This window comes from Dipodomys ordii, unplaced genomic scaffold (assembly GCF_000151885.1).
Source record: "Dipodomys ordii isolate 6190 unplaced genomic scaffold, Dord_2.0 Scaffold55, whole genome shotgun sequence".
Lineage (NCBI taxonomy): Eukaryota > Metazoa > Chordata > Mammalia > Rodentia > Heteromyidae > Dipodomys > Dipodomys ordii.
Window position 1 is genome coordinate 6,062,897 of NW_012267271.1, and position 16,396 is coordinate 6,079,292.

The following is a 16,396-nucleotide window of genomic DNA, read 5'->3' on the forward strand; positions in this document are numbered from 1 at the left end:
TCTGTTCAGCCGCCCCAGCTTGAGCCTCCTTTTAGAGTTGGACTGTGAGGTCATGCAGGTGGGAGGAGGTGGAGGCTGAGGGCTGAAGGCTGGGGGCTGGAGGCTGGGGACAGCCTCATCTGAACTCTTGATTCCATCACGGGGAGTTGCTCCTGTCGGTCAGCCATGGGCAGCGGGCAGCCCCGGGGTGGCCAGCCCTGCGGACCCCACCCCCATGCTGAGAATGTCCTCCCGGCCTCCCACACAGTGCCCCCCAGCATCCTCGGAGAAGAGGTGAACATGTCTGTCGTGGTCAACCAGTCGGTGGCCCTGGAGTGCCAGAGCCACGCCGAGCCCCCTCCCGAGCTGAGCTGGCGGAAGGACGGGAGGCCCCTGGAGCCTCGGCCCGGCCTCCGGCTGTCCGAGGACAAGACCCTGCTGGAGGTTCGAGGCCACCCTGCTGACTGACCCGGCCTCCAACTAGAGGGAGGTCCGGGCAGGGCCCCGCTTCTAACGCGCGTCTGTTTAGCTCTGTGGGACAGGGGCAGGTCAGAGCCCCCACCCCCAAACCTGGGTCTCCCAGCCCTGAGCCCAGCCTGCTGACCCCCCCAAAGCCACAGCATAGCCTCAGAGTTCACCACCAAAGCCCAGGGCAGACGCCCATCCTCCACTCCACACATTCTCTTCCAGTCTGCAATGCTGGCCTTCCACAGCTCCTGGAAAGGTCCTGGCCAGCACAGGGTCAGCCCGGCATGGCCCGGGTGTGGGTATAGGCCGGGGGCAGGTTCATGGGCTAGGCCTGCCTACTGCAGGTATTGGCTTCTGGAAACTTCCTGGTGTGGTGGGAGGTTGCCCTTGTAGTACACACACACACACACACACACACACACACACACACACACACACACACACACACACACACACTGTTCCAGGTAGGAGGAGGGGGCTCAGCGAGGTTAAACGGGGTGCATTGGGGCCATGCGCTGGGCAGGGTGACCCGTCTCCACTCCCGGGGCTGACAGGTCATCTTTGCTCCGGGCCAGGTGGGCAGGGCGGAGCCCGGGGACGCCGGCCTGTACACCTGCGAGGCCCTGAACCAGGCCGGCCACTCCGAGAAACACTTCCACCTCAACGTCTGGGGTGAGGCGAGGCCCCCGGGCCCCTGGGGAGGAGCGCGCCCGGCGGGACCCCAGCACGCAGCCCCTGCCGGCACGGCCTCACCCCGCTCTGCCTCAGCACCCCCAGTGTTCCCGGAGCGGGAGACACGCACCCTGACTGTGAGCGAGGGCCACCCCGCCAGGCTGACCTGTGACTGCCAGGGGGTCCCCTTCCCCAAGATCTCCTGGAGGAAGGACGGTAGGATGCCAGCTCCGCCCGCCCGCCGCGCTGCCCAGCGTGCCCAGCCCCCCCCGTCCCCACAGAGCCCACGGGGGCTCGCAGTCCTGGGGGCCCACTAGAGCTCCAGCCTCCTGGCCTCACTTCAGAGGCCCTGCCAGGAAGCTGCCCTGATCCCAACACGGCAGGGTCCCTCTGTGTGGTCACCCCCTGCTTCCCCCCACCCAAGCCCTTCCATGCTGCTCCCCCAGGAGTCTGAGCCCCACTTAGTCCCTGCCAAGTTCCAAGGAACAAAGTAAATGCTCAGCGAACAGCTGGAATTCACGTAACCCACATCCATGCAGGCCCTGCTCTGTCCAGTGGTGGACAAAACAGACCCATCCCCACCCCCGGGCCTCATCCGGGGTCATGCTGTCCCTGTCTGTCCTCGGCCCTTGCTGGGTGTCAGCTCTGGGTGCCAGTGTCGTTCCCAAGGAGAAATGAGACAGGCCCAGACCTGAGTGGGACTCCGCAGGACACATGTGGGCAGTTGTGACATGGAGACAAGTCTGGGGGGGGCAGGGGGTCATGGACTCACACCTGGAGGACAATCAGGAGTTGAAATGAGCAGGTGAAGAACAGCTGTTGGTGCTGGGCGGGCCGTGGCCCGCGCCATGCCCTGGGTGGGGCTCTTCTCTCTTCCCAGGTCAGCTCCTGCCCGGGGAGGGGCCCGGCCTGGAGTCCGTGCTGGCCGTGGGGCGGATGCTGTACCTGGACCTGGCGCGGCCAGCCCACGAGGGGACGTACACCTGCGAATGCAGGAACGCGGCGGGGACCGGAAGGGAGGACCAGAAGCTGGAGGTGCACGGTGAGCCACGCTGGGGCCTGGCCGGGCAGGGGAAGGCTGTGGGGAGCTAGGCAATCCCTGCCCCTCCCAGGCAGGGCGGCCCCTCTGCCTGCAGGGTGGTTCCACCAGGGTGAGCGGTCGATGGGGTCGCAGGACCCCCATCTACCTCCCGCCCGCCTCCCACAGCCCTGGGGAGAAACCTCCTCTTGTTGTGCTTGAAAACATGAAAGCAGTGTAGGTTGCTGATGCAGCTCCTCCAGGTCACAGAATCTTAAACTGCCTTGTGTTTTTCTGGTGCTGATGAAGTTAAACTTTGGGGTCTATGAAAAGCATGCTAGAAAATAAATCCCAGGGGCCTGGGAAGAAGATGGCTCAGTGGTAGAGGGCCTAACTTGCATGCATGAGGCCCTGGGTTCGATTCCTCAGCACCACATACACAGAAAAAGCTGGAAGTGGTGCTGTGGCTCAAGTGGTAGAGTGCTAGCCTTGAGCTGAAGAGCTCAGGGACAGCGCCCAGGCCCAGAGTTCAGGCCCCATGTCCAACAAAAAAAGAAAGAAAAGAAATCCCAGAAGAGCACCAGGCAGCTGCTTAGGAGAGACCCCCCCCCCACAGAGGAGCCTCTACCCCCCACCAGTCCCAGCAGCCATTTTGGCTCTCAGAAGCCTGTCTTATTTCTTCTTGCTCTTGAGGGGCTGGGTGGGGGAGTATGCCATTACTGGGGTTTGACCTCTGGGCCTAGTACTCAACTTTTTCTGCTTGAGGCTGATGCTTTACTACTTGATCCACACCTTCAGTCCTGGCTCCTTTTTTTTTTAACAAATTAATTGGAAATAATCATCTCTTGGATTTGTCTCCTCTGGCTGGCTTGAACTTCAATCCTCAATCTCAACCTTCTGAGTAGCTAGAATTACAGGCATGAGCCACTAGCACCGGCTAAGCCTATGGTTTTGAGAAAGAAAATACACACAAAGCTGGAAGGGCATGCTGGGGGCTGCTCCCCAAGGGCAGACCTACCTGGACCCCCAGGGTCAAAGAGGAGAGACCAGGGTGCTGTTCTGTTCCCATCCTAGGGGGTCAAAGGCACAGAGAAGATGAGGTGACCTGACTGAGCTCACAGCCAATGAGAGCAAGGGACAACCCAGGCCTGAGTGGCCGTGTAGCTATCCAGTGACTTGTGCTGGCCAGAACTTGGCTCTGGTGACCCTGGCTACTTTCCCTAACTTGCTTCTCGCCACCCCCAGTCCCTCCCCAGATCGCTGACACCGAGGAGCCCTATACGCAGGTCTCTGTGGCCCGAGACAAGGAAGCCATCCTGGAATGCAATGCCACAGGAAGGCCCCTGCCCACAGTGGCATGGGAGAAGGATGGCCACCCTATAAAGGCCAAACCTGGCCTGTGGCTGCGGAACCAGGGCCAGAGCCTGCATGTAGAACATGCACAAGAGGCGCACGCTGGGCACTACCTTTGTGTGACCGAGAATGTGGCTGGCAGGGCTGAGAGGAGGTTCAAGCTCTCTGTGCTAGGTGAGGACCCATGGCCGGGAGGGCAGGGATGGCTCGATCGCCAGGCAGGGTCCTTAGGACCCGTGGCTGGGGAGGGCAGGGATGGTTTGATCACCTGGCAGTGTCCTTAGGACTTGTGGCTGGGGAGAGCAGGGATGGCTCAATCTCCAGGCAGGGTCCTCAGGCTGCACTCCTGGGACCCCTGTTCTTCCTGGAGTCATGTCAAAGGTGAGAGCTGCTGTCAGGGCCACCACCAACACAGGTCTCCAAATTAAAATCAGCCCCAAATATCTCTGATTTTCCCCATCCTGCTTCCTCATTTTCCCATCTCTCCCTCCCTCTCCTACTTTTCTTTCCTTTTTCTGCTTTCTTCTTTGTTTTTTCCTCCCTCCTTCTCCATTTCTCTTTTTTCTACCCTCCTACCTTCCTTATTTTTTTTCTCTCCTCCATTCTGTCTCTTTCCTTTCTTCCTATCCTTTCTCCCACATTTACTTTTTCTGCCTCTGTTCCTGGCAGTCTGCTTCAGCATAGCTGGGTGATGTGATGGAAGATTCAGGATCTGCACACTATAGAAGAAGGTCAGGGCTGCCTCCTGAAGGGGCAAGGTGGCCTTGGGGCTGGTTAGGAGTCTGGGGGCCAGGCTGGGTGAGTGAAACAGCTCCCCTTCTCCATCATTTCTGAACTTCTCCTGCAGGGCTGGAGTCAGCTTCAGGGTAAAGATGGGATGTGGTAAAGGGAGATGAGCAGGCTGGGTTGGGGGGGTGTTCCTTACCAGGCTCCAGCCTCTCTGGCATCCTGAGCCTTCCCTGTCCAGTCTTCCCGTGGTAGACTGTCCCACCCCAGTGTGGACGGGGTCATTTCCTGTCTACGCAGTTTGGGGAGTGCATTTGGACTCAGCTTTGTAGCCATTTCAGCCTCAGTGCTGGGCTTTTGCTCCACGCTAGGCACGGGTCTAAGCACTCTTACACATATTCTTATTGAATCCTTCAAGCATCCCTCCGAAGAGTTTGGGGAACAGAGGTCCCACAATACCCAGCCAGTGGCTAGCATTCCCTCCTTGCGGGGGGGTCACAGGCTCGGGGGATGCACCTCTGGTTTTGTCGCTGCCCAGATCCTTCTGCAGGGCTGTGGGTCCTTGGGTTGGGACGGGCAGGAGGCCACAGTCCTCTCTGCACCCCGGACATGGCTCTTTTGCTGGTTCTAGTTCCCCCAGAGCTCACTGGAGACTCCGACCCGCTGGCCAATGTCACTGCCGCCTTACACAGCCCCCTGACTCTGCTCTGTGAAGCCACAGGGATCCCGCCCCCCGAGGTCCGCTGGTTCCGAGACGGGGTGCCCATCAGCCCGGGGGAGGGCACCTATCTCCTGGCAGGTAAGATCCCACCCAGGACCGGCTCTCTGGAGTTCAGCTTACCTGTCCATGATCTCTGGCCCTCAGCTACCAGCCTGGTGTACTGACATTCGAGTAGCTGGTCCCCAAAATGCTGGTCAGTGAGATGCTGGGGGTGGGGCGGGGCGGTTAGATTCAAGCTCCTCTCTTGGACACACACAGAACATTTGCACGGTAAAAGTTCCGAGAGGCCAGGTACTGATGGCTCACGCCTGGAATCCTCGCTACTCAGGAGGCTGAGATCCAAGGATCGAGATTCAAAGCCAGCCTAGGCAGGAAAGTCTGTAGAATTCTTACCTCCAATCAACCACCAGAAAACCAGAAGTGGTAGAGCGCTAGCCTTGAGCTGAAGAGCTGAGGGACAGCGCCCAGGCCCAGGGTTCAAGTCCCCCGCCCAAAAAAAAAAAAAAAAAAAAGTTCTGAGAAGTCCTGCAGCTAAAACAAGTTCTCTTAGCCCCTCTGAAGCATCCCATAAACCAATAACATACTTTTGGGACTGCTCATCTAAGCATTTAATCTGAGTATTTATCCTCACAGGATTGTGATAGTTATGGCTGGGAAACAAATGGGAAAACTGAGGCAGCATCCCATCTAAATGTCTTGGGCGCTTCAATCTTGTTCCCTGCACCCCACATGGAACGGCAAATGTGTTTGCTCACGCATCAATCCTAACACTTGATAGGATTTTCCAGGTGCATTGTACAGCTCTGAATCAGAGACCGCAGAAAAGGGAATGGCATTCCATTAGTGATGTCTGCCCTGGGTGTAGAAATAACAGTAATGGTATGTGTGCTGTGTACCTGTGCTCTCCAGGCTGATCCCGGGTGAAGGAAGGTAGTTCGCCCTCTGCGGTGCTTAGGAGAAGAAAGCCCTTCTCTGTGCCTGCCAGTAGAACAGGGATCTGAAGTAGATCAGAACTACGTAGCCTGTTGCTATCCTTTTAACTCCAGCCAGTCCCAGAGCCATTCGTGGGCAGGATGTTCATGCTAGATGAGGATCCTCAGCTTGATTCTAACACATGTGCTCCATCCATTTCCTGACCCCGTTGGGCCTCAATTTCCTCACTTGAGGAACAGAACACTGTGGGAGGCAGACACGCACAGATCTGGTTAGAATGCTCTTTGTGGTGGGCAGGCAGAGCTGGCCAGATCCCTGAGGAGCCCATGTGCGCCCTCCTCCCCAGGTGGCTGGATGCTGCGTCTGGCAGAGGTGCAGGAGGCGGACGGAGGCCTCTACTCCTGCCTGGCCCGCAGTGACGCCGGGGAAGCGCGGAGGAACTTCAGCGTGGAGGTCCTAGGTATGCGGCGGCCCCGGCTCCCTGGGCGCCCGACATCCTTGCCCTTTTCTGGGGAGCTTCTGGGCAGTTAGGGGAGGAAGAGAAACCCAGCTTTGTCTCCTTTGCCTCATCTAACACCTCTGCTCTGTGAAACAGCTAAGGGAGGGCACCCTGGCCCTGAGTTCAAGCCCGAGTATTGGCATGCACGCACGCCCGGGCGCACGCACACACACACACACACCACTTCTACTCTAAAGCTGCCACGGAACTTTCTAGAAACTGCAGGAACTAGCCCACAGTGGAAGGGGCATATATTCTCTCCACACCACCACACCACCTTGTCTGATCAGGGCCAGGACTCAGGGGCACCGGGGTCCTCCCTTGCCAGGCAGCAAATGATAGATAGGGAAACTGAGGCACGGGAAATGAGATTGCCGGGTTCTCCACTTCCGGCGGTGCCGGTGCCAATCCCCCTGGCCAGCGGCTGTCTGTCTTCTGCTTCCCCCAGTGCCTCCCAGTCTCGAGGAGGAGGACGTGCAGGCGGAGGTGACGGTGATGGAGGGACGGACGGCTCAGCTCACGTGCACCGCCACAGGTCAGGGCTGCGCAGGCGCAGGCTGGGAAGACAGCCGGGGACCCCCATCACCCCAGCCTGCTGCTCCCTGTCCTACACCTGGCCCCACCCTCGGTCTCTGCTCGTCTGGACTTGCCTTCTCTCTGTCCCAAACACTCCTCTAGTCCTTCCTTTCCTGAGCACAATGCAGCTTCCAGAACATTCCACAGAGACTCCTTGCCTAGCCCCTCAGATCTAGCAAGCTCCCTCCATAGTACCCCTGTGGACCCAGGATTTTCTGTCCCAGTATTGGCTGTGGAGGACCACAGTGGCTTCGAGGACTGCTGAGGTCCTTGGGGACCAGGCTCATTGGTCACCATTGTTTCCACAGTGGCAGAATAGCTTCCCATTCATGCTAGTGGGTGATGGGTGGCTACGTGGCTACACAGGTAGACAGATGGGTAAATAGGTGAATGGATGGATGGTGGATGGATGATGTGGTTGGTAAATGGATGGATAAATGGATGGATGGTGGTTGGCAGATGAATGGATGGATAGTGGTCGTAGATGGTTGGTGGATGGATGGACAGATGGAGAAATAGATGGTGGGTGGTGCTTGGAAAAGTATATGGATGTGGACAGATCAATAAATGCATGGATGGTGGATCAAGGATGGATGGTGGATCAATGGACTGGTGAAAAATGTTGGTGGATGGGTGCATGGATGGACGATGGGTAGGTGGATGGATGGTGGTTGGTGGATGGGTGCATGGATGGATGATGGGTAGTGGACGGATGGTGGTTGGTGGATGGGTGCATGGATGGATGATGGGTGCATGGACGGATGGTGGTTGGTGGATGGGTGCATGGATGGATGGTGGTTGGTGGATGGGTGCATGGTTGGTGGATGGGTGCATGGATGGATGGTGGTTGGTGGATGGGTGCATGGATGGATGATGGGTAGGTGGACGGATGGTGGTTGGTGGATGGGTGCATGGATGGACGATGGGTAGTGGACGGATGGTGGTTGGTGGATGGGTGCATGGATGGATGGTGGTTGGTGGATGGGTGCATGGATGGATGATGGGTAGTGGACGGATGGTGGTTGGTGGATGGGTGCATGGATGGATGATGGTTGGTGGATGGATGGTGGTTGGTGGATGGGTGAATGGATGGATGATGGGTAGTGCTGGGAGGACATGTGGATGGTGGGTAGATCGATAAATGGACAGATGGATGGTGTATCAGTGGATGGAGAACTGATGGATTGATGAAAATAATGGTGGATGATGGATTGTGAATGGATGGATAGTGGATGGATGATGGATGGATGGTGGTTGGTAGATGGGTGGGTGGTGAATGGATAGTGGATGGATGGATAGATGAGTGGATGGTAGATGGATGGATAAATGGTGGGTGAATGGTGGATGGGTGGTGAATGGATGGATGGTGGGTGGACTCATTGATAATGATTGGATGATGAATAGATGGTGATTGGTAGAAGAACAAATGGATAAATGGATGGATGGTGGTGGATGGATGGATGGATGGTGGATGGATGGATGGATGATGACGGATGGGTAGATGGATGGATGATGGTGGATGGAGGATGGATGATGATGAATGGGTGGATGGATGATGGTGGATGGATGATGATGAATGGGTGGATGGATGATGGTGGATGGGACATGGATGATGTTTGGTGGATGGATGGATGGATGACAGTGGATGGATGATGATGGATGGGTGGATGGATGGAGGGATGATGATAGGTGGGTTGATGGATGGATGGATGGATGATGGGTGGATGGATGGATGATGGTGGATGGGATATGGATGATGGATGAGTGGATGGATGGATGAATGATGATGGATGGATGGATGGATGGATGACGGTGGATGGATGATGATGGGTGGATGGATGGATGGATGGATGGATAGATGACGGTGGATAGGACATGGATGATGTTTGGTGGATGGATGGATGGATAATGAATGAATGCATTTGTGGGTATGTGAATAGATGGAAGGATTAATTTGCAACTCTGTTTTCCTGTCTGCACCAAGCCATCTCTGCCACGCCCCAGGAGGGAAAAGGCAATCAAACACCAGAGGTCCAGCCCAGGGTCCATGTCTGCTTCTTGCTGTGCTCTGGGATGAGATCGCAGCCAGAGGCGGGAGCAGCCGCTGAGCTCTGCGTCCACCTGGCCACCACCTGCCGAATGGCCTCATCCTCCCCCTTTGCCCAACAGGCCGCCCACTGCCCAAGATCACGTGGTTCAAAGATGGCCGTCCCCTGGCTGGTGGAGATGCCCATCTCTTCTCCCCAGACGGAGCCCTCCTAGAGGTCCTCCAGGCCAACCTGTCCAGTGCTGGCCACTACTCCTGCATCGCTGCCAACGCCGTGGGGGAGAAGACCAGGCATGTCCAGCTCCGTGTCCTAGGTGAGCTCTGGGGCATGCCCTGCCCACCCTGGTGCTGGCAGGAGGGGGGACTCCCCATGGAGCACACCCCTGCCCTCCGTGGACCTCTCCAAGTATAGCCAGGACATTAATAATAGCTCAACTAACTATGTCTCACGAGTTCTGTGGAACAGGTGTTTGTCGCCGGCAGAGCTTTGAGGCTTCCAGAGGGGATGTGGCTCATGCCAGGGCCCAAGGTGGTGTCTCTCCTGTCCTAGGGGGCCATGGCCCATGCTCTGGGGGCGCGGGTTTAGGGAAATCCTCAGATCACCCTCCACTGCAGTAACAAAACTCCAGAGGAAGCTGCTGGCCCATGCTTCCAGGGGCTTCTGTTCCCCGTCATTGGGCTCTGTGGGGTCAGGGAAGAGGGGACCCAGAACAAAACATAGCCCCCGGGAATGTGAACCACCACCACCCCACTTCCCCCAGTGAGCCTCTTCCTCCAGAACTTTCCAAGACCTTGGAAGGAGAGCTGGGGCTCATGAGGGCAGAGCATCAGCCTTGAGCACAAAGCTAAGCAAGAGTATGAGGCCCTGAGTTCAAGCCCCAGTACTGGCACAAGTGATCCCAGAACTTTCCAATAGTGCCACCCAATTAGGAATCAGTCCATCAGTGGATTTGGCTAGTTCAACTGATGACGGATGGATGACAGAGCCCTTCTGACGCAGCCACCAGCGGGTTCCAAGCCCTCCACACTAGGCCAGAGCAAAGGGTTCCCACGGGCTGAGAAGGAAGCGGGGGACCCACTCAGGCTTCCTCTGGCTCACTAACGAGAAGCCCAACAGAGCCACAAGGCTCCGCGTCTGGGAGCAGGCGCCGAGGCACCCTGGCGACGGTGGGAAATGCTTTGGCTTCCCCTGCAGTGCTTGCTGCTTGACGGTAGAAAGCTGCGGCTCTGGACATCCAAACCCAAGTCCAGACCTAGCCGTGCCGCCATGCCTGGCTTCCACGGTGCCTCAGTTTCTCCTCCGGATAACACAGAGATCAGTTGCACCGAGGCTTGGCCCCAGGGTGCTGGGCCCAGGGCCCAGGGCCTGCGCTCACTGGTGTCCCCTCCCCCCCAGTGGCCCCCAGCATCCGGGGAGTGACTGAGGACAGTCCCGAGGAAGAGGTGACAGTCACCGTCAACAGCCCCCTCTCCCTGATCTGCGAGGCGCTGGCCTTCCCCTCCCCCAGCATCACCTGGATGAAGGACGGGGCCCCTTTTGAGGCCTCGAGCAACATCCACCTGCTGCCAGGTGACGGGCGGGCTGGGCAGTGGGGGGGGGCGTGGGGGGAGGCTGGGGACGCAGTGTCAGGGTGAGCCCGCAGCTCAGGGTGACCCTGGCCTGCTGCCCACCCCCTTCCCCTCCCAGGCACCCACGGGCTGCAAATCCTGAACGTCCAGAAGGAGGACGCCGGCCAGTACACCTGTGTGGTCACTAACGAGCTCGGAGAGGCCGTGAAGAATTACCACGTGGAAGTCCTCAGTGAGTCAGGGCCCGGGAAACAGCCGGAGCCGCAGCCCCGCCGAGACCCTGCCTGCCTTCCTGGCCAGGGCGGGCATCACGCATCATCACGGGGATGAGGGTATGGACTGGATGCAGTTACCATGGAAACCCACAGTCCTCCCCTCCCCCCACCCCCCCTGCTGTCTTCCGCCACTTCCGGGGCAAGCCCTCAGCCCGGGGAGCCCCGCCCCAGATCCGCCCAAGCAAACCACCCTCACCTCTGAGCGTCCTCCGCCCCCCCCCGAGCCCCCCCTCACCCCAGCGGCTCCTCAGACCCCCGTGTGCGTTCCAGTTCCGCCCTCCATCTCCAAAGACGACCCCTTGGGGCAGGCGGGCGTGAAGGAGGTGAAGACCAAGGTGAACAGCAGCCTGGCGCTGGAGTGCGAGTGCGCGGGCGTGCCCCTGCCCGCCGTCAGCTGGTACAAGGACGGCCGGGTGAGTGCCGCCCCGCCCCGCCCCGGCATGCCCGCCCGCCTTCATCATCTCTCCATCCACATCTGTCTGTGTGTCTGTCTGTCTGTTGTCAGTCGTGGGGCCAGAACTCTGGGCCTGGCACTGTCCCTGAGCTCCTTCACTCTAGGCGAGCGCTCTACCACTTGAGCCACAGCGCCACTTCTGGTTTTTGAATGGTTAATCAGAGATACGAGTCTCACAGGGACTTTCCAGCCCAGGCTGGCTTTCAACTGCGATCCTCAGATCTCAGCCTCCTGAGCGGCTAGGATGACAGGCCTGAGCCACCGACACCCAGCCTATCCTTTATTATTTTCAAAAATAAATCCATCTCTGCTAAGCACAAACATTAAACTGTGTGTGCATATATATATGTATATATATATATATATATATATATATATTTTAAACATGCTAGAGGGGCTGGGAAGGTAGCTCAGTGGTAGAGTGCTTGCCTTGCATGCATGAGGCCCTGGGTTCGATTCCTCAGCACCACATAAGCAAAAAAGAAAATAACTGGAAGTGGCGCTGTGGCTCAAGTGGTAGAGCGCTAGCCTTGAGCTGAAGAGCTGAGGGACAGCACCCTGGCCCAGAGTTCAGGCCCCACAACCGGACCCAAAAAAAATAAATAAATAAACATGCTAGAGTTTAAATTCAGGACCTCAGGTTCACTTCGCTAGCATGTTCCGCTGGTACTCTACCACTTGATCCATGTCTCCAGCCCAACCTTTTGCTAGTTAATTGGAGATGAAGTCTCATGTAGTATTCTGTCTCAACTGGTTTTGAACCATGATCCTCCAGGTCTTGGGCTCCTGAGTAGCTAGGATGACAGGCATGAGCCACCGGCTTAAGCTGCTTGAGTTTCTGTTTGTTTGTTTGTTTTTTTACCCAATTCTCTTCCAAGTCTGAAGTCACGTGGATTTGGTTTTCCAAAGTTGTCAGCACAGCTCCACGACCTTGTGCCCTTTTTAGAAGTTATGGCTTAACTTCTTTCTTGCTGATCTCTTCTCCCCTCTCCTCCCTGCCCCCACCTCGTTACCACCCCCCCACCCCCTCTCACAGCCCGTGACCCCCGACCAGCGGCTCCAGGTCCTGGGGGAGGGGCGGCTGCTCCAGATCCAGCCCACACGTGTCTCGGACTCAGGACGCTACCTGTGCGTGGCCACCAACGTGGCTGGCGAGGATGACCAGGACTTCAGCGTGCTCATCCAGGGTGGGTGGCTGTGCCGTCCGGGCGGGGAGACCCACGCTGGCCACTCCCACGGCAGGGGATGGTGCCCGCCGCTGGCCAGCTGAGGGGCAGAGGGCACGGCCCCCAGGGGCTCCATAGCTGGGTGGGAGGCAGGAAGGCCATGTAGAGCAGGAAGTGGCCGGGTTTGGCCGCACAGTGCTTTGGGAAGGACCCGGTGGGACCCCGTCTGGGGTTCCCCTGGTCCTGACGGTGATGGGCTGCGTGGCCGGGGAGGGACACCGCCCCCTCCGAGCCTTAGCCTTGCAGGTGACCTTGGACCTTGCGAGTCTGGCGGCTGATGGTTGTGTGCCTCTGTGCCCTCGTAAACCAGGGCAGGTCCAATCTGTGCCACCACTCTTGGGGCAGGAGACCCTCCCAGAAGTTCCCTGGCAATCGCTCAGTAAACGCCACGTACCCTGGGGGGGGGTGTGAGAAGTGCCTTGGGGTGGGCACGGAGGCTTACGCCTGTAATCTCAGCCACTTGGGAGGCTGAGACCAGGAGGACTGGGATTTGAGGCCAGCTTGGGCAGAAAAGTCTGCACAGCTCCCATTTCCACATGCAAGGTCAGGCACAGTGGCAGGTGCTGTGATTCCAGCTAAACTGACGCTGGGAAGGCTGAAAATAGGCGGATCACAGTTCAGACACATGGCCCGGTGGGAAATGAGAGCCTATCTTAAAAATAACCAATGAACGCCGGGCGCTGGTGGCTCACGCCTGTAATCCCAGCTACTCTGGAGGCTGAGATCTGAGGATCACGGTTCAAAGCCAGCCCGGGCAGGAGAGACCGTGAGACTCCTATCTCCAATAAACCACCAGAAAACCGGAAGTGGCGCTGTGGCTCAAGTGGTAGAGCGCTCGCCTGGAGCTGAAGAGCTGAGGGACAGCGCCCAGGCCCAGAGTTCAAGCCCCACGACCGACAAAAAAAAAAAAAACAATGAAAAATGGTGTGAGCCTGAGAGAGAGGTTGGGGGGAGAGGAAGGGAGGAGGAGGAGGAGGAGAGGGAGGGAAGGAGGAAGGAAAGGAAACACGAAGGATGGAAGGGAAGGTCTCGGATGATGTTGCTGCTTCTAGTCCAGTGTGGTAGTCCACAGCCTCCGCCTTCCCTGAGTTCCCTAATGGCCCCCCCGCCCCCCCCGCCAGTGCCCCCCATGTTCCAGAAGGTGAGCGAGGCCGGTGCAGACCTTGAGGCCCTGTCCCAGGAGGAAGAGGAGGCCCGGGGCGAGGTGACGGAATTCCGGGAGGTCATTGAGAACCACCCGGCCTATCTGTACTGCGACACCAATGCGGTCCCGCCACCCCAGCTCACCTGGCACCGGGAGGGACGGCCTCTCGCGGCCGCTGACGGCGTCTCTGTGCTGCAAGGTGGGCACTTGGCGCGCTCGCACGCTCTCTCCCGCTCTCTCGCTACTCTCTGTCTCTCTGCTGCCTGCTGGGCAGCCTTGGGCAGGAGAGTGACCACTCTGAGCCTTGGCTGGGATGGGCACACAGACTGAACTGCGCTTGCCCAGGACTTGGCCTCCCCTTGATCCGTGAGCCAGCCGGGCGGAGCGGTCAGCCGCACTGACCACACTGACCACGGCACTGTGTCCGGGACTGAGAAGAGCAGGTTCCTCACATTGGAGGAAGGAATGCTTCCGTTCTTGGCTCTGTTGGGTGTTTTTGATCGTCTTCCCATGCAACTCAGGCCGACCTGAGACTCCTGAGTGCTGGTATTACAGGCATGTGCTCCCTGGCTGGGCTGGGGCTCTTGTCCCCGAGCCTCGGCCCCTGTCCTGTGTCCCTGCAGGAGGCCGGGTCCTGCAGATACCCCTGGCGCGGGCGGAGGATGCCGGGAGGTACTCGTGCAAGGCCTCCAACGAGGTGGGCGAGGACTGGATGCACTTCGAGCTGCTGGTGCTGAGTGAGTGGCCGGCCGGGGGGACAGGGCAGGCGCAGCGGCCGAGGGGCAGCCCTTGCAGCTCGCACACTCCAAGGCTCCTAAGGGGGTGGCAAGCCTGGCCAGGAGGAAGTGGCTTCAGATTTCAAGTTGGTCCCCTCTTCGCTCTGTGGCCTTGAGCAAACCAGAACCCTCTCTGTTCACCCGCATTCCTTGGCTGCATCCAGGCCAGGCTCAAGGACCTCCCGCCCGTGCCTGGCACGGAGGGCCGGCCTCACGCCACCCGGGCAGCCAGCCAGGCCCCGGGCTGTTCCTCACCCCCTCCTCTCCACCCCCCAGCGCCGCCCGTCATCCTGGGTGACACGGAGGAGCTGGTGGAGGAGGTGACCGTCAATGCCAGCAGCACCGTCCGTCTGCAGTGCCCGGCCCTGGGCAACCCGGCTCCCACCATCTCCTGGCTCCAGAACGGGCTGCCTGTCTCCCCGAGCCCGCAGCTCCAGGTCCTGGAGGAAGGGCGGGTCTTACAGGTGAGGCTGGCCCCGCCCCGCGCGGGCGCCCCGGGGTCTCAGTGGACGCAGTCACACGGGACGGTCCCTCGGCCAGACCACGGGCGAATGGCCCGTGTCCGCTACAGGCTGTGGGGTCAGGGGCCGCCGCGCCCCCCGGCGCCCAGCCGCACCCCAGCCTCACGCCCCGCCCCCCCAGGTCTCCACGGCAGACGTGGCGGACGCCGGCGGCTACATGTGCGTGGCCGAGAACCAGGCCGGCTCCGCAGAGAAGCTCTTCACCCTTCGCGTCCAAGGTGAGCGGCAGAGCGGCGGTGCGGCGGGGTCCCACGGGCAGCCCTCGGGGACCCCAACCCTCGGGGGCCCCTCCCAGCGGGGGGGGAGGGCAGCCCTCGGGGACCCCAACCCTCAGGGGCCACCCCCAGCAGGGGGGGAGGGCAGCCCTCGGGGACCCCAACCCTCGGGGGCCCCCCCCAGCAGGGGGGGAGGGCAGCCATGCCCAGGCCTCAGAGCACCATCGTTGAGCGTTTACCGCGTTCCTGACTGCCGGCCCCCAGACGTGGGCCTCCTGTGTGGAGGGGGCCGGGTCTGCCCCCCTCCCGACACCCCCGGTCTGTGCTCTTGATCTTCACATGTTTACGAGCTCAGATAGGGGGATAATCGTAGGCTGGGCATGAGCCGCTGCCCGCGCTGTGTAGCGCGGTGCTGTGTGACGCCGCAAGCCTGGCGCTCCCGCTCTGATCTCCAAGCTCCAGGAGCTGAGCAAAGGCCCCTGGCGTCCCCCCTGGCCCTCTGCTCCCCATCCTCGAGCTTGCTTCCGCCCTCCTTTATCCAGTGCCACCGCGGATCACCGGCCAGAACCCGGAGCAGGTCAGCGCCCTGGTCAACAGCAGCGTCTCCCTGGCGTGCCAGGTCCACGCCCACCCTGCCCCCGAGGTCACCTGGTACAGGGACGGCCAGGCCGTCCCCCTGGGTGAAGAGGTTTTCCTCCTGCCTGGTGGGTAAACTGAGTCTGCAGGCTGTGTGGGGAGGGGGCCTCGGAGCCAGGCCGCTGCTGGTGCGAGGTGCCCGTGCCTCATGCAGGCACACACACGCTGCGGATGGCGCGGGTGCAGCGGGCGGACGCCGGCCGGTACCTGTGTGATGCCCTCAATGCCGCAGGCCGGGACCAGAAAGTGGTGCAGCTCAGCGTGCTGGGTGCGTCCAGGCGGGCGGGTGGGCGGCCGTCGGCTCTTTGGAGGCAGCTGGGGTCGCTGCATGGCGTCTTCTTGTTGTTTGTTGGTTGGTCGGCCGAGGGGCTTGAACTCTGGGCCTGGGCGCTCAAGGCGAGCACTCTACCGCTTGAGCCCCAGCGCCACTTCCGGTTTTCTAGTGGTTTATTGTTGATCAGAGTCTCACGGACTTTCCTGCCCTGGCTGGCTTGGAACCGTGATCCTCCCATCTCAGCCTCCTGAGGAGCTGGGATGACAGGCGTGAGCTGCCGGCGCGCCGCTCCCTGTGTGGTGTCTGGGGGTCTC

The 16,396-nt window shown here is 59.6% G+C and overlaps 1 protein-coding gene across 1 annotated transcript in view; it reads left to right on the plus strand.

Annotated features, from left to right (window-relative positions):
* The window catches only part of Hmcn2 (hemicentin 2), a 131,659-nt gene that overhangs the window by 56,426 nt on the left and 58,837 nt on the right, over positions 1 to 16,396 (plus strand). Inside the window, exons 35-53 of the mRNA XM_013021284.1 lie at positions 248 to 423; positions 1,023 to 1,119; positions 1,216 to 1,335; positions 2,000 to 2,161; positions 3,383 to 3,664; positions 4,848 to 5,015; positions 6,217 to 6,330; positions 6,818 to 6,904; positions 9,115 to 9,306; positions 10,389 to 10,562; positions 10,680 to 10,793; positions 11,107 to 11,249; positions 12,327 to 12,477; positions 13,638 to 13,859; positions 14,284 to 14,397; positions 14,713 to 14,900; positions 15,079 to 15,175; positions 15,715 to 15,876; positions 15,963 to 16,076. Coding sequence (XP_012876738.1) covers positions 248 to 423; positions 1,023 to 1,119; positions 1,216 to 1,335; positions 2,000 to 2,161; positions 3,383 to 3,664; positions 4,848 to 5,015; positions 6,217 to 6,330; positions 6,818 to 6,904; positions 9,115 to 9,306; positions 10,389 to 10,562; positions 10,680 to 10,793; positions 11,107 to 11,249; positions 12,327 to 12,477; positions 13,638 to 13,859; positions 14,284 to 14,397; positions 14,713 to 14,900; positions 15,079 to 15,175; positions 15,715 to 15,876; positions 15,963 to 16,076 — 2,877 coding nt within the window. The remainder of the gene's footprint in view (positions 1 to 247; positions 424 to 1,022; positions 1,120 to 1,215; positions 1,336 to 1,999; positions 2,162 to 3,382; positions 3,665 to 4,847; positions 5,016 to 6,216; positions 6,331 to 6,817; positions 6,905 to 9,114; positions 9,307 to 10,388; positions 10,563 to 10,679; positions 10,794 to 11,106; positions 11,250 to 12,326; positions 12,478 to 13,637; positions 13,860 to 14,283; positions 14,398 to 14,712; positions 14,901 to 15,078; positions 15,176 to 15,714; positions 15,877 to 15,962; positions 16,077 to 16,396) is intronic.